Genomic DNA, 27123 nt, shown 5'->3' on the forward strand with positions numbered 1-27123 from the left:
TATACTACCAGTTTAAAATGCATGCCCCTCCCCCCCCCATCCATAGTGCTCCATTCTTCCCTCCGATGCCTGCATGTGATAACCTTTAACCATCAGGTCCTTCCCTGCCAGCAGCAGCTCAGACATTATGTAGGACAGAACATTAAGGTGGCGAGTCTTTGTGGTGGTGGTGGTGGTGGTGGTGGTTATTCGGGACATTGTTGCTACGTCATGCAGAGATAGGGGGTTGGGTTTTGGGGAGGGGGGGGGGGGCGGGTGGAGGGGGTCAGCACAGAGAGACGTTGGCTCCCCTGGCAGAGCCGAGGGGAGGTGTTGGTGGGACAGTCAGTGTTGATGGTCGGCGGTCGCTAGCGTGGATCCCGGAGCCAGAGGCCAGCTCTGCTCAGGTCTAGCTGATGGTCGGGCTGTCTGTCTGGGGGTCTGCAGTCTCTGAGGGCGAGCCGGGCTCCTCCGGGGGGTCGTCTGTGCTGGTGCTCGTGGAGACCTGAGTGGGGGCGCCGTAGAGCAACGTGGCCCCCTGGGGCTCCGATGCGGAGCCCGCCTCCGCGCTGTCCTCGTCCTCCTCGGGCTCCGAGGCCGGGGTGAGGTGCAGGGAGCCGGGCAGTTTGACGGGGCAGAACGCCGAGCCCGTCGGGATGAAGTTGACCTTGTTTTTGTCGGGGCAGGAGAAGAGGGGGACTGACGTCGATGTGGACTGCCTGGAGCTGCAGAGAAACATATGCAGCGTCAGTGAGGGTCGCGCGTTCCCGAGGCAGCACAGAGGCGTTTCAGTTCAACACAAGTATCAAAACAGCCCATACCTCGTCTCCTCAAAAGCTTTAATCTTCTCGCAGCCCTCTGGCGGCTCTCGCTTGAACATGTAGCTGTTGTTGGGTTTGGGCGAGGAGGCAAACTTGGGCAGTGGTGAGCTGCTTCCACTGTCTGCGAACACACATACAGTGTAGATACAGGCTTACGGACAATAATCACCGGCAGCGTTTCCGGGGCACTTTCGATTCGAGCTGCAGCGAGCACTCGATTAACCGATTATTCGATCGAAAGAAAATGAGTTGGCAACTGTTTTGATAATCGCTAAATCGTTTCTGTCAAACGTTTGCTGGTTCCAGCGTCTTAAATGTTGTGGATTTGCTGCTTTTTCTTTGTCGTTTATGACAGTAAATGAAGAGTCTTTGGGGTTTTGGACTATTTGAGGGCGTCACTTTGGGCTCTGGGAAATTGTGACGAGCACTTTTCACAATTTCTTCACATTTTATAGACTAAACGAGGGGGGGGCGCATAGTAAAATAAAACCAATGCAGTTTCCTTCCTGTATACTGGTGCCTAATTCAAAACAATTTTCGTCTATTAAATTGTTGATTTTAGGATAGTCTGGCTCACTGGATGTAGGCTGCTGGGACTATTTCAGTCGCCATTCCCCTCCCCTTCCGCTTTTCAAAACAAAACAAGTCCCCCCCACCAGACACTATTTTGCTAGGGCAGCGCCGTTGCATCGCCGCCCAAGACGATTGTGATTGGTGTAAAGAAAAACAAAGCCAGAGCGTTCCCCCCTTCCCCCCCTATCGCAGAACGACGATGGGTAGAGCCAGACCTGTCTTCAAAGTGTGGAAGACAGGTCTGGCTATGCGAGACTAATGTAAGGCTAAAGATAGATTGTCTACCTGCTGTCCTCTCAGCTCTTCAGGAGGACAGCTGGTTGTGAGGACAGTCACCTACTTACAGAATATAGGCTATAAAAGTACAAATAACAAACTAAGGCATTGGAAGTCACTGCTGTGGGATACAAAATGGAAGTTGGAATGGAAGAGTTTCCACCACAGAGGATCCACCACAAATATGTGGTTGTGACTGGACTGGTCTGACAACATGAACACACCATTTACTTGCCCTTTTAAGTCAATGCTTCAAAGATAGTTTGATGATACCTTTATCCCGGTCGTACAGTAGGTCCTCTGTGGAGTAAGGACTGCCGTCGTGTGATTCGGGTGGGCAGGCAGGCGAGGGGCAGGGCGACAGGCTGGAGCAGCTGCTGGACCGGCCGGGGGCTGAGGGAGTCTGGGTGTCGATGCTGCGGGTGCTGCTGCTGCGCTGCTGGGGAGGGAAGGGTGCCCGCCGCCCGTCAGGGACCTCCAGGGACTGCAGAGTCCGACAGGAGACAAGACAGCAAGATGCTGATCAGAGCCGAGACAAGGTGAGGTTGAAAGATCTCTGTGTGAATTGAAATGAAAGAGAACCCCCCCCCCCCCCACCTTGAGCTCCTCCTTCTCTCCGTTGTCTTTGATGAAGACCTTCTCCAGCTCATGGTTGATGCCCTCCATGCTGCTGGGCACCCTAGAGATGGAGGGCTTTGGCACTGTGATGTTGGACAGCGGCATCTGGGCCGACTTCGACATGGAAAACTGCTGCAGAACACAAACACACACACACACACACACACAGGGCGTTCAATTAAGAAAAAGCATGGCTAACTTGGCTTGTTTACTATATTGCTGAACGTCACCGTCACCCTGGACATCCCGCCGAACCCTGTTCAAAAACATGGCCGAATCTGGTCGAATATTCGTGTTGAACAGCCAAATCCGATTCGACTGACAAAATTCTGAGTTGGGTACAGCCCTAGTTTGGAGTTTAGTTTCACTTCCTGTTCGTGCGTTCACATATCATTCTTAATTGACCGTTTAGCGATCGCTTTCAGCTGTACGGAGATGCGTTAACCGCTGATGCACACCTGAACGTGGCTGGTTGTGGAGGTGTGGTTGGTAGTGCTGGTGGGGGCGGTGTGGGTGATGGTGTTGTACTGGAGGGGGGACAGTCGGTCCTTGTCTTTACTGTGTCGTCCTCCTTGTTTACTGCGGTGGAGCTGCTGCCGGAGCTTCGCGATCTGCTGGTATCAGATTGGGAGAAGGGGAGAAGACACCGGAGACAGAAGAGAAACATAAAACATTTAGCAGGCAGGCGGACCAGGACGTTATAATATAAGTCAATACATAACTGTATAGTAACCTATAGTACCTGCTGCTCCCCGAATATAATGACTGGTCCTGGTCTGATTACTCTATTATCCCCCGAGCTAAAGAGAACCAATACTACAAACTTACTACAATTTCCCCCCGGGGATCAATAAAGTATTTCTGATTCTGTAAGGCTTGGGATCTCCAAGACCTTTTCATATTGTCATAACTTATGTGGCTTATTTGCTTGATGAGCGGCAACAGTTTTTTGTTTTCTTGAAAAATGACAACAGACTAAACTGAGCATGGCTTTCATGGTCGTCACTCTCCTAATCACCTCACTAACCTTGAGATTCATCTCAAGATGCCTTGTGGGGGACCTGGCCCCCCAGGGCTGGGAACACTGCATGAGAACCTACTGAAAGCTCCAATTTGCACATGTAAACTAGTCGGGAACCTCTGGGTTCATGTTCGATTTCCAATGCGGCGTCATCATCAACGGGCACACACCAGAAAATGCCTCTGGACGCTACGACCAATCAGAGCGATGAAACGTGTGACGTAGCCGTAGGCTGCTAGGCTAGGTAGCTAGCTTTGACATCCAATTCACATGGCTTCCAGTTCCAGACGTTTGGCATGACATGATTTAGAAGCTGACACTTTAGAAGCCACCGTTCGTTCAGAACGTCCCACATCAGCAGCAGCCATCTTGGTTGATTACGGAAAAAACTTTACTTTCCATGACATGTGCATCCACTTCCTGGTTAAAGCTTGGACAGGAAGTCAACAGATTATTTCTGAAACTTAAAAAGGAGTCATCGGGTGGCATTGTGATATTATAAAGAGGACGGTCTAGGCCTGCCCTGTATGAAAAGTGCCCGGACGTTCTGTTATGACTTGGCGCTATATAAATTAAATTAAATTGAATTAGAACTACATCAGCATACCCATGAGCACCAGTAGTTGTTCAACTTAACAATAGTTTTAACACAACGACGACAGAAGACCCAACAAAAACAAGAGTTTTCTTTGACTGCGACGAGGTTTGCTTTGACCAGAAATGATGACACACCTACTCTGACATGCTGTCGGTCAGATCCAGGCCGGATAAGACAAGATGATGAGTCTGATTGTACACACTGATATCCCTGCCAACATTTCTTTGGGTGTCGACCTAAAGCAGCTGCACTGCTCAGGTCTGTCCCCTTTCCTCTTCCTCCTTGTGGCTCGTCTATTGACATCTGTGGAGTCCCGTGTCGGCGCCGCTCCTCCTCCTCCTCCTTTGCAGCCCTGTAACGTGCCCATGCACACATTAGCGAGGGCCCGAGCTGTCGTCCGGCCCCGGAACCTCATTGTTCCCTCTGCTGCACAAATTGCAGCGGGGGTTATGGCCATTGCGAAGATGGTGAAGAGGGTAGTTAAGAGTGAAGATAGCATTATCTGCTGCCTCCCTGCTGCTGCCGATAAGACAGTGCCAGCTTCGGAGGATGTGTCTGTCGCTGCTGCTCACCGTCAGCGCCACAAAGATACGTGTACCAAACCTGCGATGCCACACGGGAGGTGATGAAGAAAATGTTCATAATACAACAACTGCACTTCATTCACTACTGTTTCTACCTTCTGCCACATAGTAAACTTGTAGGTCTGATGGCGTTTTTTCAACAATGCCACCGAGAGATGAGAACATGGATAACAAACAAGTATCTCGACCTACTCTATTCAAAGACTTCCACACCCAGAGCCGTATTGATAGTCCAACAGTGTAAGGAGACTTTAAAGGAGTAAAAGGAGCAAAAGGTAAAACTTGTAAAGTAAAAAGACTGACCTTTTTAGTATGACAAAGAGTTATATTAAGGAGTGTCTGTTCTCTATGATTTCTATGCGGATTTTTGGACGTTTATTCAGAGACAATAACCCTGGAAAGTCATGCCGAATCTAAAAAATACATGCGTCATGTCTGTGCGTCCAGATATGTCCGATTAAAGAGTGGGGCTTTTGCTCCGAACTGCCAGCTATGTTGGCGAGCGGGCCAAGCTACAATAACAGACTTTGTTGTCGTCTTGCATGCACCTGTCCCTGTCACCCCGAGCAGTATTTTTTTGCTTTCTCATCGTCGCGCCTCTAGTTTCTCGGCGGTATGCGCGGACAGAAAGAGCAGCCAACAGTTTGAGCTACCGGACTGACAAGGTGGGGCTATATGGAGAACTCAATCCCTGCAGAAAATCCGAAAGCCGACATAAATTGCGAAGCACAGCCGAAGTGGAAGAAATATGAAATGGATTGCGCTACATTGCTGGAAAAACCTGGAATAATAATTTTAAAAAGCAAGGCAGAAAAAAGCTGAATACAAGCACGAATAGCTGAATATTTTGATATTTGAACATAGCTACAAGTACAGAAAAGAGGTAAGAACCGGCTTTTATTTTGAAAATCCAGGCTGGAGAAGGGGTGTGTGTGTGTGTGTGTGTGTGTGTGTGTGCACCAAAATGGGTTTCTTTCAGTATTTTTCTCTACTCTTTAACTATTTTTTCAGCATGGTTCGTCTCCCAACCAGTATGGTATGGAACCTCAGACTGTGTGGTCCTCACAAGGTGTGTCGACATGGGGCATGAGCTCGGACCCCCCCCCCACAAAGGCTTGAAACTATTAACAGTTAAAAAGCAGGGAGAGAGGTCCTAACCAAAGTCAAATCAGAAACAGAAGCACAAACTGCTGCAGACCAATCAGCCAATCGACAGTCCCCTGTGTTTCTGTATGTCGGACCAGAAAATGCCGAGTCATTGTCGGGGGACAACCGGTGACAATAAACAGAGAGCGTCACAAGACGTCACTGAAGTTGTAAGGGTTGTCGCGTCAGACAACTCTGAAACGGTATAAAAGCATGAAACCACTGAACAACGCAAACTATAAAAGGATACGTCACTCACAAACATCTTTCGACCAAGAACTAGAATTACCGCCCCGCTGTCGTACGCCTCTGCCAAACCTTCAAGTTGCAATTTACATCCATGTCTGTCCAGACTCGAATAATATCTGTAGTGAAGACTAGGAAAAAATTGAATACAAGATGTAATGTGTCTTTCTTGGCTCACTATACTGATGATACATATGTATGATTCCAGTGAATATACATTGTTGAACTGATTACTGAAGGATTATCATAGATGTATTGGCTAAACAGGTACACATGTACTTGATTACAGTGTGAAGATGGATTCTTAGAGAGCATGGCTTCACAAAATGTGGAGCTTTTGTTTTCTTGGATGCGAAGCCTCTCTGTGAGCTGTAGGTGAAACTCACTCACAGGCTCACGATGAGCTAGCCGCGCTCCAACGCGTTGTTTGTAGTCACGTGATTCCGGTGACGCTCGAAATTCAGAATGAGGCAGGAAGTGGAAGGCAGAATGGAGATGGAGGAAAGCCCGTACTGTGCTCGTCAACATGTGTGTGAAACCTGCAACTAAATTGTGTCTAAAAACCTATTTCGAGGTCACAATGACCTTTGACCTTTTTGAATCAAAAGTGTCACCTATTCATTGTCACGTGTGGTCACAATCTGCCCTTCCGTTCCTGAGTTGTGTTGAATGATGGCCAAAAAGTGTTTCCAGGACATAATGATGTCGCAGTCAAGTTGACCTTTGGCCTTTTTGGGTCAAAAAAAATCACTTCATCATTGTATCCCATTAAACATCTGTGTGAGATGTTGTCATAATTACCGCAATCAATTCAAGAGTTATGGCCAAAAACATGTTTTGACCTTTGACCTCTTCTTATTCTAATCAGTTTCATCCTCGAGTCCAAGTGGACGTTTGTGCCAAATTTGAAGAAATTCCATCAAGGCCTTCCTGAGAGAACGGGCGGACAGACAACCCGAAAAAAACATATCGCCCACACGGAGGCATAAAAACACAAGGGGTTTCTGGGTAACTGTAGTTCAAATAGGCTGATACAAAGAGCCAAAAATGCACAATCTCACAATCTAAGCTCCATGTTGTGCAGATCTACAGTCCTGTGCATCAAACAACAGGTTTTGGCCTAAATGTGTTTGGGTCAGTATGTTTCACGTTAGTGTCTTGCCTCTTTGAGCTGGTCGACGCTGCCCCAGGACGCAGAGCGCTGGTGGGTGCTCCTCTTCTCTCCGGTTTCCTCACTCCAACATCCGGGAGTCTGGGGAAAAAAACCAAAACAACAACACGTCACACAACTTGTTAGACAATGCTCTTACCGTGACTCCTCGAGGATCATTTCATTAATTACAATTTGGATCTTGTTTTTGTGGTTTTGGCCATCGTTCCTATCCGTTATGATCACGTTGTACTCACTAAAGTCTGTCAAAAGAGATTATCAAAACCTTTGAACCATTCCAGCAATGGATGATCTATGTGGCAAACTGAGAGGCAGAGTGACATGTATTCAACACAACCTCCCCGTCCCAACACCCGGAGGAAAGTGAACTGCTGTCTTGCACATCTTAATGTGTCCAACTCAAAAGGGCCATTTGTTTGTTTTCAGCTGCAAAGTCAGTCCCTAGAGATCGCCCCCCCCCCCGCTTCCCCCGCCCTTATTCTGTCGTCGTCTTCTTCTCCTTCTCTGGCTTGGGGAGGATGAAGAGAGATGAAGCCAACCAGACCTGACAGGGCAGACGTAGGGCGGCATGGTGGCGCAGTGGTTAGCACTGTCGCACGGGAGGTAAAGCTGGTTAGAGCGGGTTGGGGGTTCGATCCCCGGCTGCCCCCGTCATGTCGAAGTGTCCTTGAGCAAGACACTGAACCCTAAGTTGCTCCCGATGGAGACCAGCACCTTGCATGGCAGCTCGGTCGCCATTGGTGTGTGAATGTGTGAGTGAATGGGTGAATGAGACTTAGCTGTAAAGCGCTTTGGGAACCGTGAAGGTTGAAAGGCGCTATATAAGTGAGATCATTTACCATTACCATTTACGTACAGAGATTCACGCCGGGGACGTGGCGAATAAACGACACGAAAATGCGAAATATTCACAGAAACAGATTAACTGAAACATTAAAGGTCCCATGTTGCAGAAAGTGAGCTCTCCATGTCTTGTTTGATTATAAAGCAGCTCTGGGTGCTGTATAAATACTGTGAAAGTATCAAAACGCTCAGTCCACGGAGAAATAAAACAGCCCGTATTCAGACACTGTGCCTTTAAATGAGCCGTCGGGACTTCCGTAAGGTTGTGATGTCACAACTATATAGCCACGCCCCCAGCAGGTCATCTGCTCCAATCACAGCACCCCCTGCTCAGTCTGAGTTATTGAAGCGCTCTGCTCAGGACTACTCTTCAAGTATTTGGAGGTTGTTCAGTTTGTCTCAAACAGCTTGTTTCAGACAGAGGGGGGGGGGGAACTGAGGGGCTGCAGAAAGGACCAGGAGGAGATACATAAGGACTTTTTTTAACTGTGAATCATGCAAAGCTGCTCTCGTGGAGTCCCAGAATAAAAATATAAAGCTGGAAATGAGTATAGTACGGGGCCTTCAAAGTAATGATTTAACACACGAGTGGCTAGTGAAAGGAGGAGCAACCCCACCCGCCTAATTTAAATCAGTCGGTGCGTTTATAAATGGCTCAGTGGTATGAATTTGCCAGCGATAGGCTTAAATGTACGAACAGTTTTGCCTGGTTCCAGACCTCTGACTCCTTTGCTCAGTGATTGAAATAGGTCTGCTGGTCTGGTCCGCATGTGTTCACTGACAGCTACTTCCCCTGGTTGGCGAGACAATCGACCAGAGCTTTGTAGGCAGGACTACTACAAATGGAGAGGTCTTCCTAGCTTCTACAGTTTACTTAAATCTGAACTAATGACATGTATTTGTTGAACTGGCAGAATGTACACGCTTTTGAGGCGTTCTTCCTGTTTGCATGTACACTGTGTGAGTACACTGCAGTGGGCTGCAGGTGCCCAGCGTGTGTTCTGTCAATGAAGCGGCACCTCACAACCACGCCTTTGTGTCACTTCAAGAGTCAATGATAAAACTGATAAGCTAAGGGCAAAGGGGTCACCTGGCTTTTGAAGCTCCACAGCATGCGTAGGTGGTAAATGTCACACAACCTGGAAGAAGCAGGATGTATAGACCAGTGTGTGTGTGTGTGTGTGGGGGGGGGGGGGCATCTGACATTGAACAGCATGAGAGGATCACAGGGCAGGAAGGTGTGGGCACAAATGAAGGTCAAGGATGACACAGAACATGAACTACTACTGCGCAAGAAAAGAAATGACACCGATATTTTACAGTCAGAGTGTACGCTGAACTACGGCCCTGAAGTGCACACAGTGTGCTCACGCTGAGGCGATCCAGTCTAGCCAGCGCACGGTATGATGAACTGATGTCTTTACTTTGTAAATCCTTTACAAGTCCGGTGCTGGTAGATATGTGTCCTATCAAGACTGACAGTGGTGACTCATGCAGTACTCACTCAAAACAAAACTGGTCTTTAGAAAACCGCAGCAGACTTTTTTTTCCGGGGGGAGCAAGTTGCATTGTTCAAAATACCTGTAACAGTACAGAAGTCCGCACACGTTTGCATCCAGTTAAGTGGGACAATGTAGGCTGTAATGCAAACAGTTCAGTTTGTCAGATGCATGCGACATTTATGATTTATGATTTTCCTGGTCGACTAGTAGTCGTTAGAGCACCGCAACTTTACAGACTTTTGGCTGGAATAAAGTCTTCGCTCGGGTGTAACTGCCGTGCTGTGCCCGGAGCAGAGGACGAACCTTTAAACCGAGTGTTCACAGCAGTCTGAAGCCTGAGCTTTTGGCTCGCAGGGATTACTTTTACATTCGCTTACCTCATTAATTGAATCTTTGGCTGCGTTTTAATATGAAAAGCCAACATTGTGACATTATATATATGACAGAAAATAAGGAAAAGCAAAAGCATTCATTCATTTCCATTCCTGTTTCATCCATTTCCATTCAGTTGTGAGTGGCTTTGGTACTGTTACCTTGGCAGAGCGGCGGCCCTTAGTCAATTATTGTACCAATGTCGAGCCCATGTAATTTGCAAACCAATACATTAGTATACAACAATAAAAAGGCCAAATTCTGAACTGTCACCAAAATGCCACATGACTTCATCTCTGTACAGCAGGACACGTGGAGGGGAAAAGGGGGTGGGGGGCTGTGCTCACCTGTGTGGATTTATCTTTCATACAAGATGGGTAGTGCACATGGGGGTCACGAGGCCACTGCCCAGTGAGGTAGGGCCCAGTGATGGTGCCCAGGGAGGAAGTCCGCCAAATGGCCCCCGAGCTCCGCACCTGCTGGGATTTTGCCCTTTCAACTGCACAGATAAAAAGACAAGAAAGAGATTAGCTCAGTGTAACAGGAACTCTAGTAGTGACATAGAATTAACACCTAAATCCACACTCGCTGCTCTTTGCTGCTTTTAGCTCATAGTTTGGGTTTTGGCATTGCGAGCAGTCGTTTTCTGCCAAAAAAACAAACAAAAAACAAACCAAAAACAAAACTCTGATCAACCCGCAGACAAAGCACTAGCTGGTGAGTGTGTTCGAACTCTCTGCAAGCTAAAGTCCTTCTCCGCTGTCTTCAACACTCAAGCTGTGGTGGTGGTGTGATAGACCTGATGAAAATATCTCACCGACATACCAACTTCACACACGACCTCAGGAACTGCTGCAAGGCTTGTGTTGTCATCCGTCTGTACAGTATTGTGTGTGTGTGTGTGTGTGTGTGTGTGTGTGTGTGTGTGTGTGTGTGTAACTCAGTATGTTTCTACACCAGAGGCAGTAATATTTACGCCCTGCTTGCCTTCCAGCCATACAAAGCTTAGGTCCATCTTCATGGGCCCATATCCGTGCCAACACAATGGAGGGTGTAAAGAGTGCATCATCAAAACTGCATTCCTGAATCATCCAATAAGACAGTGTGTTAGCCTTGTAATTCAAGTGCACTCTACACTGTACTGTTCTGTTGTGTTTCCCACACACAGGCTCTACTTGGGCGGCCCGCCCAGGTAGATAAAATTACTGACATTCCTGACAATGTGTCAGTATTTGAGTGCATTAACTGTTACAGTGTTACCAGAGTTATGGCCAATCAGCCACTGTTGAATGAAAAAAATTTATATTTTTCAAAATAAATGACATGGCATTTGTTTTGGTTTTCCCTGCTGTACGGAAAACATAACAAACCGTTACCCCAAAACCGAGGTACAGGCCGAACCGTGAATTAGTGTTAAAAAAAAAAAAAAGAAGAATACCTTGTTGTATTTAATGTGTTAATTTTAATGTTACACATCTTATTGTAACTTATGAGGGTAGTTGGACGGGCTAGCTAGTAATGTTAGCCTCGACGCCGAACGAACAGTCAGTGCAAAATGATGTAACGCAGTTAAATTAGCGAGCTAACACAACAGCTAGCTAACACAACAGCTAGCTAACGTTACGTCATTAACCTTTGTTTGACTAGTTTATTACTGAACTCTTCTTTTGAACATAGTACAAGAAAGAGTACTTCTTTATGCGTCATTAAATGAATATGAAAAACTGTTCATTACTGCAATTGTTTTTATTGCAAAGGCCATTCCAGTACTCTTTGAGTCCTCTGGTATTTTTGCTTGGTTTTCACCCCCCTCAATTTACAGACTCTTGGCATGTGTCTTAGCTAGGCATGACCTATATTGTTGTTTTCAGAATAAGTTGGGCTACTCAGGAACGTTTTTAGTAGTTTCTGAATTTCGGACAGAGGTAAACAACAGCCAACTTCTCGTTACTGGTGACTGTCGGATTTTGTCGTCTTAAATGACAAATGTCGCAGGTAGATTCGATCAGCTATAACTAGCTAGCCGATTAAGCTAATGTTAGCTCCGTATGCAAGTGAAAATTAGTGTGCGAATGTGAGTTCTGACACCCGGGTGTTAAAAATACACAGATTTCTAGAGCTCCAACAATTGCCCAACCCTTCCATCAAAACAATAAGTAGTTCCGGTCACAAGCAGCATCTTCCTCAGAAACATGGGAAATGTTTTACTATGTTGCCACATTGCCCCGCTCTGAGGGCAAAAGAATAACGATCTATAAGCATCGACCAAATCCTATGCGTGCTCGCACGTGATGCCGTGTGTTTCTGTTGTAATCTGGTGTCTTGGCTTCTGGTCCAACAGTAGAGAATCCTTTTAAACAAGGTAGAGGGCTGGGTCACTTGCTATATAAATCCCCAGGATGACAGGTACAGTCCAGTGATCTTCCAAATATGTTAAGTAGCTCAACAAGGTGCCAAAGAGTTGCATCACAGGAAGAATATCCCTCTTCCTCACAGTCTTCCTTCTGTTTGGCTCCTCATTAGAATGACTTTTATAGACCAGTACTTCTATCTACTATCTACCTAAACTATCGAGCACAGAGCATCCAGGCCTCCATAGACATGATGTTGTTTTAATCAATTAGAACCGGTATCTGAGGCTAGAAATAATATTCTTTTCCAGATTTACCTATATATACGGATATGTTACACAGAGCACGCAATTCATTTGTCACGTTCAGAAAGGTTAGAGTTATGATTTGAGACAGTTTTAACAGAATTGCCAGAGGCCCCACAATACGACATTATCACGATACTCAAGTCACAATAAGATGATATTGCGATTTTGAACATTTTGCGATATGCTCTGTATTGCGATAACATATATTGCGATATATTGCAATTTATTACCTTCTGTCAACATTAGTCACCAAAGGAAAAAACTCTGCAGCCCCTTCAGCAACTTTGTATTTATTTTATTTTGTATTTGTAGTCCTCAGGAAACGTAATTCCGGTGTTCATCATCCCTGATTACACAGGCTGCAGGGACACACATTTGTGGTGACGGGCACATAACGTGGCATAAGGGTAAATACACAGTTACTAAGACACTGGTTAGCTAGTTCATCCTTTATTTAGACAGCTAGCCTCACTGAGATCAGGGTCTCCTTTTCAACAGAGACCTGTGTACAAGATAATAAATACCGAATTCATTTGAATAATGGCATGCTCAGGCAGCCCTAATGTGACGTGACAGAGATAATATTATTTATACTGTGACCCAAATTAAGCCCTTTACTAATTTTAGGTGCAGATGATTTGGTATCACTGGAAACAACAGTTTCAACGACTCGCATGCATTTTTAAAACCCTAGAATGAGGACAAGCAGTTGTGCTCATTGTCTGAAGTGGTGTACTTACCGTAGTTACAATGTTCGCTTTATTCATCTTAAATCCAAAAGTTAAGGTTTATAAAAAGCCTGGGAATTTGTTTACAACCTGTCTAAGCATCCGACCATTTGAGTTTCTTGCCGGCCATTGCAGTTCTTTTATTTTTTTAGCAATGTCACCGCGTTCCCAGGTCTCAGCAATTGACACATTGTTGATATTTTTTTCATTGTATGAAAATAAGACCCAAATTGCAGTACAACTATCCTTTAATTTGAAAAATCTGAATAATACCAGCTTTGAAACCCACATGCAGGTCAAACACTATCAGAAAGGCTGCACTGTGTGAACTATATGGACATTGGGGTCACTCAGCCACTGTATTCCAAGACCTGCTTAGTTAAACTGGCCACAACTTTACTGTTAGACTTTGGCACAAACAGTAAACAATAATACAAACGCTACTACTGGCTACATGTCAGCATTTTGTTGGTGGTATGAGGTCTACATTACATACCGAATATGGACATCGAATGACTATTGCACATCTAATTGTTTTGAAGATTTCATGAACAGTTGTGACCCTGCTGTCTCAGACAAACAGCTCAAACTGAAACAAGCCTACTTCCTGTCAGTTTCTCCATTTTTACGTGTGCTTACGTGACCCCAAGAGAGCTACAGTACGCGGCTATCACCACACCACTGAAGAAACAGACGCTCCAGCCTTGGAGTACTGGCCTGGCGTGAGATATTTCATCTGGACTTTAAAATGCTGTTTGGATTTATGATGCAAATGTGTTTCGTTTTATGAAAAACTGGTCTGAATCAAACAACCAATCAGGGTTAGCTAGCACGTAACTGGCCAATCACATCGACTTTGTACAAACAAGGGCTTCTACAGAAGGTTCCACCTTCTGGATTGGAGTGTGAATGAGAACGGTTGGGAGAGAGGAATCAAAACACAGAACCCCCTGATTACTCTGATTGGTTGTTTGATTCAGACCTGGTCCAGTTTTAAAAAAAAAACTAAATACAAAGGGGCGGGTGCTCACAGACACACATTTTCTTTAAAGGAGCCCTTCACAATTAAATATTCTTAGTGACATGCAATGGCCAAATTTAGTTATTTCAGCCAAAATTATAATTCAATAATCTCCCCTTCTGCTTTAATTTTAACATGCTAACATGAGCACAATGATAATCATGCAGATGTTTAGCAGGCCGCTAGCGTGGCTAAAAACATGTAGCCAAATGAAAGGAGCGAAATGACATTGCATTTGGAACATGAGGTCAAAATGAGCAGCAGAATTGCACTGCGGTGCAACTGAGACAGGAAATGACCAAACAGTTGTAAAAGCAAACTGATAGCTGATGATGGAACAGAACTGCTGTTCCGTGCTGACGTACTGACGTACTGCGGGAAGCGTATTGCTTCACTTCCGGCTTCTGTGTCATTGGTAGCGTGTGTGTTTGGCTGCTCTAAGCTCAAACAAGTTATATTTGTTTGGTATATATTTCATTACAGCGGCTAACCAGCCGCTAACCACTTAAACGTACATTAGTTTTGTTTAACACTGATAGTTCTCTCCTTCTTTTAGCGACTTTTTCGCTAATCTCACAGTTGTTTACACACTATTCTGTCTGTTACATTAGCTTAGCAGCTAGCGATGGCTTCTCTCTCTCCTTCTCGCTCTCCTGCTCTGTCCTGCTCGGTGTGTCAGATGTTTAGTTATTCCCCCGCCTCCTTTAGCGATAATGGTAAATGTAATAAATGTAGTTTATTTAGCGTGCTGGAGGCGAGGCTCAGCGAGTTGGAGGCGCGGTTCCACACCATGGAGACGGCTGTAGTCAGCCAGCCCCCAGTAGCCGGTGCGGACCAACTCAGTGTAGCTCCTGCTAGCCGTCCCCAGGCAGCTCCCGAGCAGCCGGGAAGCCAGGGAGGCTGGGTGACTGTCCGAAGGAAGCATAGCCCTAAGCTGAAGCCCACGGTTCACCACCAACCACTTCATGTTTCTAACAGGTTCTCCCCACTCAGCGACACACCCGCTGAGAAGCAGATTCTGGTAATTGGCAGCTCCATAGTCAGAAACGTGAGGTTAGCGACACCAGCGACCATAGTGAAATGCATTCCTGGGGCCAGAGCGGGCGACAATGAATCAAATTTAAAACTGCTGGCTAAGGATAAGCGTAAATACAGTAAGATTGTTATTCACGTCGGCGGTATTGACTCCCGGTTACGCCAATCGGAGGTCACTAAAATTTACGTGGCGTCGGTGTGTACGTTTGCAAAAACTATGTCGGACTCCGTAGTTTTCTCTGGGCCCCTACCCAATTTGACCAGTGATGATATGTTTAGCCGCATGTCATCATTCAACCACTGGCTGTCGACTTTCTGGAGGAGACCTGGTCTGATGAGGAGAGACGGCATTCATCCCACTTTGGATGGAGCGGCTCTCATATCTGGAAATCTGACCGACTTTATTAGTGAACCAAAACCGTGACAACCCAGAGTCCAGACCAGGAGGCAGAGTCGCAGTCCTACACGCTTCTCTGCGCTTCCATTACAGCAGTTACCCACCCAAAACCCCATAATGACTGTGTCTGCCCCCCGACCACTTAAATTAATTCAACCAAAGTTAAACAGGAGAGGAGTCATTAATAAAAACTTTAATTAATAATAATAAAAAATTAAGACCACTACTGCTATAGGCCAAAACAATAGGAAAATTAAGTGCGGACTGTTAAATATCAGATCTCTGTCATCTAAAGCTGTATTAGTAAACAAGCTAATATCAGAGAATCATATTGATCTACTGTGTCTGACAGAAACCTGGCTGTGTCATGAAGAGTATGTCAGCCTGAATGAATCCACTCCGCCCAGTCACACTAATACTCACATCCCTCGAGGCACCGGCCGAGGAGGTGGAGTTGCAGCCATCTTTGACTCAAGCCTGTTGATGAACTCTAGACCTAAACTGGATTATAACTCATTTGAAAGCCTCGTTTTGAGTCTCTCACTCCCAACCCGGAAAACACTGAAGCCAGTCTTATTCGTTATAGTCTATCGCGCTCCAGGTCCATACTCTGAATTCTTATCTGAATTCTCAGGGTTTTTATCAGGTTTAGTCCTTAAAACAGACAAAGTCATTATTGTAGGTGATTTTAATATTCATGTGGACGTTGATAAGGATAGCCTTGGTACTGCATTTACCTCTTTATTGGATTCGATCGGCTTCTGTCAGAGGGTACAGAAACCCACTCACTGTTTTAATCACATCCTCGACCTGGTTCTGACATATGGACTTGAAATTGAACATCTAACTGTCTTTCCATAGAATCCTTTGTTATCGGACCATTATTTAATAACTTTTGAATTCCTATTACTGGACTACACGCCATTAGACAAAAAAGCTTACACCAGATATCTATCTGATAGTGCTGTAGCTAAATTTAAGGAAGTGATTCCATCGGCATTAAATTCAATGCCACATCTCAATACAACTGAGGATTCCTATGCTAACCTTCGTCCCTCTCAAATGGACAATCTTGTTGACAGTGCTGCAGGCTCAATGCGATTGACACTTGACTCTATTGCCCCTCTTAAAAAGAAGATAATAAAACAAAGAAAGTCAGCTCCATGGTATAACACCCAAACCCGCAAATTAAAGCAAACAGTGCAGGAACTTGAAAGGAAATGGCGCTCCACCAAACTGGAGGAATCACGTTTAATTTGGCAAGATAGTCTTAGAACTTATAGGAAGGCCCTCTGTAAAGCCAGAGCAGCCTATTACTCATCATTAATAGAAGAGAACAAGAACAACCCCAGGTTTCTCTTCAGCACTGTAGCCAGGCTGACAGAGAGTCACAGCTCTATTGAGCCATGTATTCCTATAACCCTCAGCAGTAATGACTTCATGAGCTTCTTTAATGATACAATTCTAACTATTAGAGACAGAATTGATCACCTTCTGTCTTCAGGTGGTACCTTACCTTCAAACACAGGAATCTCAGAAACAGCTGTAAAACCTGATGTATATTTAGATTGCTTTTCTCCCATTGACCTTCACCAAATTACTAAAACCATCTCTACATCTAAGCCATCAACTTGTCTCTTAGACCCCATCCCAACCTGGCTGCTCAAAGAGGTTTTACCTTTAGTCAGCACTTCTTTACTAGACATGATCAATCTGTCTTTATTAACAGGCTACGTACCACAGTCCTTTAAAGTTGCTGTAATTAAACCTCTTCTTAAAAAGCCCACTCTTCATCCAGAGGTTTTAGCCAACTATAGACCTATATCTAACCTCCCCTTTCTCTCCAAGATCCTTGAGAAAGCAGTCGCCAACCAGCTGTGTGATTTTCTACATGACAATAAGTTGCTTGAGGACTTTCAGTCAGGTTTCAGAGCTCATCATAGCACAGAGACGGCACTGGTGAAAGTTACAAATGACCTTCTAACTGCATCAGACAAGGGACTTGTCTCTGTACTTGTTTTGTTAGATCTTAGTGCCGCATTCGACACCATTGACCATCATATCCTATTACAGAGACAGGAACATTTAATTGGCATCAAGGAACCGCACTAAGCTGGTTTAAGTCGTATTTATCAGATCGATCTCAGTTTGTACATGTTAATGATGAATCCTCCATGTACGCCAAAGTCAGTCATGGAGTTCCACAAGGTTCTGTGCTTGGACCAATACTATTCACCTTATATATGCTTCCTTTAGGGGATATCATTAGAAAACACTCCATACATTTTCATTGCTATGCGGATGATACCCAGCTATATTTATCGATCAAGCCAGAAAAGCCTCATCAGTTAGCCAAGCTCCAAGCATGCCTTAAGGACATAAAGTCCTGGATGACCTGTCATTATCTGATGTTGAACTCAGACAAGACAGAAGTTATTGTTCTCGGCCCTGAACACCTCAGAAACACAGTATCTAAGGATATTGTTACCCTAGATGGCATTGCCCTGGCCTCCAGCGCCACCATGAGGAATCTCGGAGTTGTCTTTGATCAGGACATGTCCTTTAACTCCCACGTAAAACAAACTTCAAGGACTGCCTTCTTTCACCTCCGTAACATTGCAAAAATCAGGAAGATCCTGTCTCAAACAGATGCAGAAAAATTAGTCCATGCATTTGTTACGTCTCGGCTGGATTATTGCAATTCCTTATTATCAGGCTGTCCCAATAAGTCCCTGAGGACTCTCCAGCTGATCCAGAATGCTGCAGCACGTGTACTGACAGGAACCAGGAAAAGAGATCATATTTCTCCTGTATTAGCTTCGCTGCACTGGCTCCCTGTAAAATCTAGAATAGAGTTTAAAATCCTTCTCCTGACTTACAAAGCTCTTACTGGTCAGGCACCATCATATCTTAAAGAGCTCATAGTACCCTATTACCCCACTAGAGCACTCCGCTCCCAGAGTGCAGGGTTAGCTTGTGGTTCCTAGAGTCTCCAAAAACAGAACAGGAGCCAGAGCCTTCAGCTATCAAGCTCCTCTCCTGTGGAATCGGCTCCCAGTTTGGGTCCGGGAGGCAGACACACTCTCTACTTTTAAGAGTAGGCTTAAAACTTTGCTTTTTGATAACGCTTATAGTTAGGGGCTGGCTCAGGTCCTGCCTGGACCAGCCCCCTAGTTATGCTGCTATAGGCCTACACTGCTGGGGAGACTTCCCATGATGCACTGAGCTTTCCTCCTCTCCCTCTTCATCTTTGCACATTCATCACAGTCCAATGCATGTTACTAACTTTAATTCTTCCCCGGAGTTTCTTTGTGCCTTCTCGTCTCGCAGGTTGCTGTGGATCGTGGTCCTGGTACGCCTGGGTGCTGCCGCCATGGGCCTGCCTGACTCTCATCACTACAGTTATTATGTTTAGTCGTAGTTCTGTTACTATTAAAGCTGCTATTATTAATCTCAGCTAGTATTACAGCTGTAACTACTATTATCAGTCATATTACCAGTATTATTATAACTATAGCTGCTATTTCTACTGCTAGTGCTGCCATACATCTCTGCCTGTCTGCCTGTCTGTCTGTCTATCTGTGTCTCTACGTCTATCTCTCTCTCTCTGTCTCTTTCTGTCTGTCTGTCTGTCTCTCCCTCTCTCTCTCTTCTCTCTCTCTCTCTCTCTCTCTCTCTCTCTCTCTCTCTCTCTCTCTCTCTCAAACCCAACCGGTCAAAGCAGATGGCCGCCCACCTAGAGTCTGGTTCTGCTCGAGGTTTCTGCCTCTTGAAAGGAAGTTTTTCCTTGCCACTGTCGCCAAAGTGCTGTCTCATGGTGGGAACTGTTGGGTCTCTGTAATAACATTATAAAGAGTCGGTCTAGACCTGCTCTATTTTGTTAAGTGTCATGAGATGACTTTGTTGTGATTTGGCGCTATATAAATAAAATTGAACTGAATTGAATTGAATATTGACAACTATCGGAGGACAATTGTGTAGTGACTGCTACTGCTGGCTTTGTGCCAGGGGGAAAACTTCTTGTAACGTGACAAGCTTTGGCTTGAAATTCTCAATCAACACAGTGAAATGTAATCCTGCTAAGTCTTGCCTTCAATTTGTGCATTGAAAATATCAGTTTTAAATGAGCAAAAAACAAAAAAAACAAAAACACTGGTTGTCAGCGCTGGAATATAACAAAGAACATTTACTCAAGTACAATTTTGAGGCACCTGCACTTTACTTCAGTATTTCCACTTTATGCTACTTTATAATTCTACTTCACTACATTTTGGAGGCAAATATTCGTACTTCGTTCATTTGATAGCTTTAGTTACTTTGCAGATTTAGATTATCAATACAAAATATAAATCAACGAGTAAATTATGATGCATTATTATAGGTTAAGGTGCCCAGCAGTAAATAAAGTATTAATTAAAATTAGCCCCATATTTACCAGCTGCAACATTAAAGTGATCACTAATTATAATCCAGTTATATTGCATATATTATTCTTATTATTAGTGCCTTTGGTACTTTAAGTATATTTTGATGCTAATTTCATTTAAGATTTTACTTGCCTTTTTAATATTTAAAATATTAAAATTACCCTTAGATAGATCCAAGATCTAGATCTATAGATCTGTTATGATTTGGCGTTATATAAATAAAATAAAATTGAACTTGAAACTTTTAATACTGCGGTATTGCTACTTTTCCTTAAGTGAGAGATCTGAGTACTTCTTCCACCATTGCTGGTTTGTGGAGGCAAATCTAATATTGATACGTTTGGACTTCCTGCGCAATATTTGTTTCCAGAGATACAAGCCCAAACATTAAGACAGAGCGTATTAATCTATGCAGACACTGCTGGTGTTATGAACAGTATTGCTACTGTATTTCCAGTGAATCAGTGGAGCCACAGGCCCTGTGTGATTTCCGCAACCACAGTGTGTGATGTGTTGTTGTGTTAGTTCGAGTTGCTCAGAGCTCCTGTCTAGACGCTGCGAGTTCATTCTTACATTTGGTTGGTGCCGAAAAAAACCTTTGTGGGATAACAAGGTCATCCAAGCGTGACTTTGAGTCAGACGACCATCTCAAACCGCAGAGAGAGACACTCCCACCCGGGGCTCATACATTATTCAGAAGGTTCTACTTAAAAAGGACCATTTCACAGGTTTTGCATCTCATTTCTGCATACAGAATTTGTCTTGACATAGAATATTAAACTGTCTTTCTCTTGTTTTCCACCCCTACTCAATAAATGGCAGTGACAGGTTTACAGGAAGGTGTACGGATATTAATAATTAACAATAAGAAATGAGAATTTTGACCGATTAATACAGTTAAACAGTGAATAGCCACGATGTTGCTCCTGGGAGACGACTACAGCACCCCCTCATCAAGCTAATGACCCACAGGCAGAGGGGGACACCTGTCCGTCAATGGATCCTCTTCACTAGAGGAAAAGTACCATCTGTACCATCTGAGTATTCTCTGTCACCGGTCTCACAGTCAGCAGGCTGAGAACCGGACTAACCGGAGTTTCTGTTTTGTTAATCTTGCCTGTTAATGGGTTAATGATCGGTTAACGAGGGTCGGCTATTGGTCAGAGAAAAAAAAATCGGAATTAGCACCCCTAGTAAGGTGGGCTGAGTTGAAGCACAAAAAAAAAAGTTAGTCTTTCTTCTTTTTTTAAGCCACCTCCTAAAAGGCGATGTTGGTGACTGTGGACATTCTATAGGGTCTGTATCACAGTCTCATGACAGTGGAACACATTAGCATTAGCCTAGATGAAATCCGGCCGTACCAGCATTTAAAACGGCGAAACTTTGCGACTAAAAATCTAAATGTTTCGTGTCCAGTTCAATTTTAGTAAACTCTGACAAGCAAGTTGCCACTGTTTAGTATAATAGTAACTGACAGTTAGCAAGCTTGCTAGCTAGGAGAGCTGTGGTGACTGACTAGCTCTAACATCTTCCTTACTGGCTAGTGTAATAAGACGTTAGCTTGCCAGCTACAGCAGTTTGCCAACTAGCCCTGTGAGTAGGCTGAATTACTAATATTTGTTTTTAATGAGAGGAGAGAAGATAGTAGGTGTTCCACACAGATTGTTTCCTTCTTCCTGGAGGCGGGCCTTACTATGTGCAACTGTTACTATTACTTACTATTATTTGGATAGGACTCCCTTAAAGAAACGTCCTTAACGTAAGTTACTTTATCATTGAAAATGTCATCACATTTAAGGAAAAGAACACTCTTTGATAACACAACCGTGTGGTGATGCAAGTTAATTCTGGTATACGTATAGTTACCCGAGACGTTTTGGCAGTGCACCAGTTGTTGTCTTATCAGCTGTAGCAACCATAGTAGCAACCGTTTCCGGCTTTGTCACATTGGTGTCAAACTGTGCGCAGACATCGCTCAACTGAAGCCGGGTCCGTCCGGAGCGAGACAAACCCAGGCTCGGAAAGGCGAGCCCTCCTCCCCACAGCGCTCAGGCAGCCTCCCGCTGCAGATTTGGACCAAAGTAATGTCATTGCCACAGTGCCACCGTACTTTAAGCATCTGGTGGTCTGAAGTGCTTGAGCCCAGCTACAATGTGCCTTCAGTGTGCACGTTAGTCCGCTGTGCCTGCCCTGTATAAACCAGCACAATGACAAAGTTATAATAACGGTCCAAAATGATGTGAAATGGCAATGGAACGCCCACCCCTGCACAGCTGCACAGCACCTAAGCCCTCTAAAAACCTGGTTATGAAAACCCCAGTTAACAGTTTAGCTGCAGGGCTGCAACGAAGGATTTTTCTTTCATCATTAATTAATCGATTACCTATGGATCGTTTAGTCTATAAAATGTGAGAAAAGTAGTGAAAATTGTCCATCAGGAGTTTCCAAAACACACTCAGGTTTACCACCAGAGAAGACAGAGAAAGCCCCGCAAATATGCTTTTTCTTTTTTGCATGTACACCAAGCCAAACCAAACCTGATTTGCAAACTGTCGATCTTATTCAAATGTGTCTGAATATTGAACTTAACACTGTTTACACCTCTGCGTTTTGTTTCAAGCCGATATTTGTTTACATCTCGGCAAACCTGCCCTGCGAAAAAGCCATGCCGAATCCGTTCCCGTTGGCACTGTCACCATGGATGTGCGGGCAGCATTCACTGGGTGGCTTTTGATACTGAGGAAAGCATCTAAAAGATGCCGATTGTGAGGCTGGGTCCGTTGGTAGGAACTTATATGTTATAAAGGAATGATTACCTGCACATATCCAAATAATGTATTCGTGTTTGTTTACGTCCCTGAGTCGATAACTCCAACCAACACTACAGCAGCTACTTTCACTGCTTAACTCCTCTTTAGCTGAAGGAGTGCTAATTAGTGAAATCACAATCCCCTGCTACGGTCTTTGGCTGCAATGAAAACTTGCACGCACAGTTTCCCTTTAGTGCCTTACATCCTGTTTTTAATCTACATATTCATTGGAAATCCTTTTATACTACACTTACATTTTGTGGCCAAAAACATGAGTATAGTTTAATTCCTTTATTTGTCTAAAAGACACGTTTGCAAACAGCTGCCTTCATACACATCCAGCAGACACAGAGCTACATTAGTGTTTGTATGCAGCCGTGTTTGTGTCCAGCTAATGAAAGTAAGTCCAGTATTCTTGCTGCTTTTTAGCTCTGCTTTGGTCTCCGCCAACTCTTGAGAAGATTATCTGGCCCTTTAGCTGCTAAATGCTCCACGACATTCACCAGTTAGTGAATCACTCTGTCTGCCTGCTGTTTAGTGCTGTGCCAGTATTATGCAGGGTTTTTTTTTTGCTGAAAACAAGGCTTCTGATAGGGCCATTTGTGGGGCTCTAAAACAATGAGCTAAACTAGATACCATGACTAGACAGATGGGATCACAGCGGCAGCGACGTCATTCTGACCCATGAGTATTCAGTATTCATTCATTACTGCATTATTACATGAGTATTGGTCGGACCACACTCACATACTAACATAGTATTTTGCGTAAACATGACTTAAAACAAATGTAACTAACTGCACCTTGCACGGTTGCGACAAAAGTACTCAAAACCTCTTGTGTGGTAGTTCCCGCTAGAGTGGGTGTCTCTGGGACCACATTTTGCCATGATGACACACACACACACTCACAAGGTGAAAACAGTACCCGCTGCACGCTGTCACGGCTAGTAAAAGATGCCAAAAGGCGCCGTAGAGCTGAGGGGAACTTTGCAGAGTCATTTGATCCATTGTAAACATAGAAAATAGAGATTATTGCAGCTTTAAATTTTGCATTAACTAAAACGTGTTCCTAATGACCACGACAATGTCTAAATAGACCAAAATGTCCACAAGAAGATGGCGATAAAACGAAGTAATGTCAGTGCATCTACCTATCTGTGTAATATGTTGGACTGTGATGGCACAAGCTGCCCTCCATCTGGTTCACACAGCCACTGTCATTGTTTAGCAAAGGTCATCAAAATGAAAGTTAGCTATCTCTCTCGGTGTGTGTGTGTGTGTGTGTGTGTTTATTGGTTGTTGGCCGGGGTCCAAAACACCACGCTCGGTGCCACAAAATGCCCTGGCCACGTCACTGCTACCAGCAATGATATGTGGGAGTAGAAAGTGCATACAATAGCCCGTAAGAGCTGATCTAACAACAGTAGGGCCATCAAATGTGTAGTAACCATGTAGTAGCCATGACACATGCCGTGTGCTGGCTGGTGTGCAATAACGCAGTAGCTATTTAAGTGTATGCGTGAGGACATTGCAGTTATCTTTGTAGACACATGCATATCCTCGTTTCTTCGTGTTTGCCAAATAGTGTTTTTATGTGCATGCATGTAGTTGCAGACGCTGGCCTGCTTGCCCAGAGGGCTCTGTTTATGTCTCGCAGACTGCTAGGCCCCAATGTTGCCATAGGAGCCACAGACCTACCAGCTGACGACATCATTTTTTTTTTTTTTTTTCGTTTCATTGATGGTTAACAACCTCTCACTGTAACGAATTAATAATAACCTTTATAATAATAAGCAGATTCTGAAAATCTGGCGAATCGTCCGTACCAGGTGGACCAGTGAGCCCTGTTTATCTTCGACAGAGTAGCTGCATCATCCCCACGCACAGGCATCCATGTCCTGACATATTTACCTCATCATAGCAAGGATCACGCCAACTGCACTAGCTTATGTCACATCACTCCCGATTAAATCGCCATTGTAACGCACTGCAATAACACACCAAAATCAGCCTAAACTGGGGTGTGCTAAAAACACTACTGATATTTTTGATAGTGGTTAGAACATGTAGGTCGCGGGACCTATTGTGGAAATATGGCGATTATGTGTATCACGCTATGTGCTTTTAGCGAGCAAGCATCGGATATCCAACGCATTATGACCCAATTAGAAAGCTAGCCAACTAGCCTAGCATCTCGCCCCTAAAAAGGGTAACGTTAGTTCAATCGTAGTTACAGAGAACGACCCGCTGTGTTGAACCTCGCTATGGGAAACGACACAATTTTAGGTGGCCTGGCTTATTGGGCAAGTTATATAGGCATTAAAAAGACCGCACAGCATATGTCTTAATAATGACAGCCCGCTTTACAATTCGGCGTACATCTAATTTACAAAACGGCGCCCATCTGAATTAAAATGTAATATTTTTAAGATGCTTCGCCTATTATTTCCACTAGCTTCTCTCACCAAAACACAACGTGGCGCCTGATGGCGAATGGTGGAGAAAATGATTAAAGATGAGATTTTATATAAGTTTCATGTTGGACTGTGGACTATACGTACGCCGAACTCAAGAGTAGCGTGTAGTTATTTGGGGGAAGTATTGGTTGTCGATTTTAAATGGTCGCCCCGTGTTCATTTATCGCCGAAACCATTCAATTGTCAGATTTTATAAGGCAGTTTGGCGTGACGGTCGCTCCATTCTAGGAAGAACGACACTTAGCATTTATTAGCACCAAGCTATCTGAGCGATGATGGGTGCATTAAAGATAACTTCGTTTACTTTAAAGGACGAAATTACCTTTGGAAACAGGCGAGTAGGGAAAGCGCTCTGGTGAGCTCCTGCTGTCCGGCGGTGAAAGTCTCTGCCTGGGTACCAGCCTGCCGTCCGAGCCGCTTCCACCCGGGTTGGCGGGACTGGAGCAACGGGACGTCGTCGGTCCTGTGTTGCTCCCGGCTACTGAGAGGGAGGAGGAACCGGAGCGGGTTGGGCTGTGCTGGCTTCCACGCAAAAGCTGGTACGGCACCGTGGCGCGGATAGGCTGCAACCGGACCGTGGTGTTGTTGTTGCTACAGGAAGAGCAGGCGGCTGTCGGGGAGCCGCTCGGTTTAACTCGCTGCTGGGATGAGCTGGCTGCGGCTGTTGATGCTGACATGGTCAGCCACGTTCAGTTGATAAAGTTGATAATGTAGGCCGAAATATAAGAGTAGTAAAAAGTGCAATGTCCCGTTAAATAGCTCACAACATAACTTTACGGGTTTTGTTTTCCAGCACACGACCTATACGCTATCCATTGCGACAAAACTTCTAGCAAAGTTTCTGAAGTTAATTCACGACGTCCACTCCCACACAGTCTTCACTTTACATTTCTGCGAAGTGAGCGAGAACTGCAAAGTTAACGAGTATTTTTCCGTATCTGAGTACAATACACACATAGCACACCTGTACTGTTAACCTTCTGCCAAAGAAAAAAACACTCGTTATTACCGCGTTACTTAGTCAAATTGGTCATTGTTGTCTTTCTCGCAACTCCTGAACCACAATTTCCAAGACAGCAGTCAGTTGCGCCAACTTCTTAAAGCAGAGGTTGGACCATGGGTGGGACCAAATCACTACGACTACTTTCTGATTGGTGCCGGACTACTTCCTGGGTATGTGAATGGGTTGTTCATTGGATGTATGGAAGCTTTAACCAATTAAAATGGCCGGCAGGTTAACCAGAAGTGATTTCAGGTCTGCTATTGGTTGGCGACCACTGCATGTGTATTTGTGCTATGTGTATACCCTCGATGTACGTTTAAACATGATGTAACATAATAACTTGGGTAAAAAAAAAAAAGCATAAAGAAACCTTTCTATGACCTTCATTATTTTTTTTATTTTTTTTACTCAAAACTTTAGGTTATCAATTTTCACTTAACATTCCCAAGAACCAAAGTCAAACTGTGTGAGACAGTGGTGTGTTAAAATTGACAGTTGTACATACGAATATGACCCTATAGCATTACCGGAAATGATTGTCTGTTCCTTATTCCTCAGTCTGAATAAAGAAAACAAAGTCTCGTCACAAGTCAAGCCCAACAAGTCCCAAGTCAAGCATCAGGTCAAGACAGCTAAGTCCCAGGTCAAGTCTCACATTAAGACCACCAAGGCTAATAAGTCAAGGCTGTTAAGTCCCAGATCAAGACAAGTAAGTCCCAAGTCTCGTCACAAGTCAAGCCCAACAAGTCCCAAGTCAAGCATCGGGTCAAGACAGCTAAGTCCCAGGTCAAGAACAAGTCTCACATTAGGACCA

The 27123-nt window shown here is 44.6% G+C and overlaps 2 protein-coding genes across 2 annotated transcripts; one reads left to right on the forward strand and one right to left on the reverse strand.

Moving 5' to 3' along the window:
- Window positions 1-72: 72 nt before the first annotated feature.
- Window positions 73-25983, reverse strand: glcci1a (glucocorticoid induced 1a). The gene is made up of 8 exons (XM_070922033.1): window positions 25629-25983; window positions 10098-10249; window positions 7025-7114; window positions 2726-2881; window positions 2247-2399; window positions 1923-2133; window positions 801-921; window positions 73-704 (listed from the first exon to the last, which is right to left on the reverse strand). The coding sequence occupies exons 1-8, from the start codon at window positions 25981-25983 to the stop codon at window positions 389-391; spliced, it is 1554 nt and encodes a 517-aa protein (XP_070778134.1). The 3' UTR covers window positions 73-388.
- Window positions 14799-15617, forward strand: LOC139299133 (uncharacterized; the record flags this gene model as incomplete). Its single annotated transcript, XM_070922036.1, has 1 exon — window positions 14799-15617. A coding segment is annotated over one exon (819 nt), but the record flags the coding sequence as incomplete, so codon positions are not given.
- Window positions 25984-27123: the final 1140 nt, after the last annotated feature.

This window comes from Enoplosus armatus, chromosome 16 (assembly GCF_043641665.1).
Source record: "Enoplosus armatus isolate fEnoArm2 chromosome 16, fEnoArm2.hap1, whole genome shotgun sequence".
Lineage (NCBI taxonomy): Eukaryota > Metazoa > Chordata > Actinopteri > Centrarchiformes > Enoplosidae > Enoplosus > Enoplosus armatus.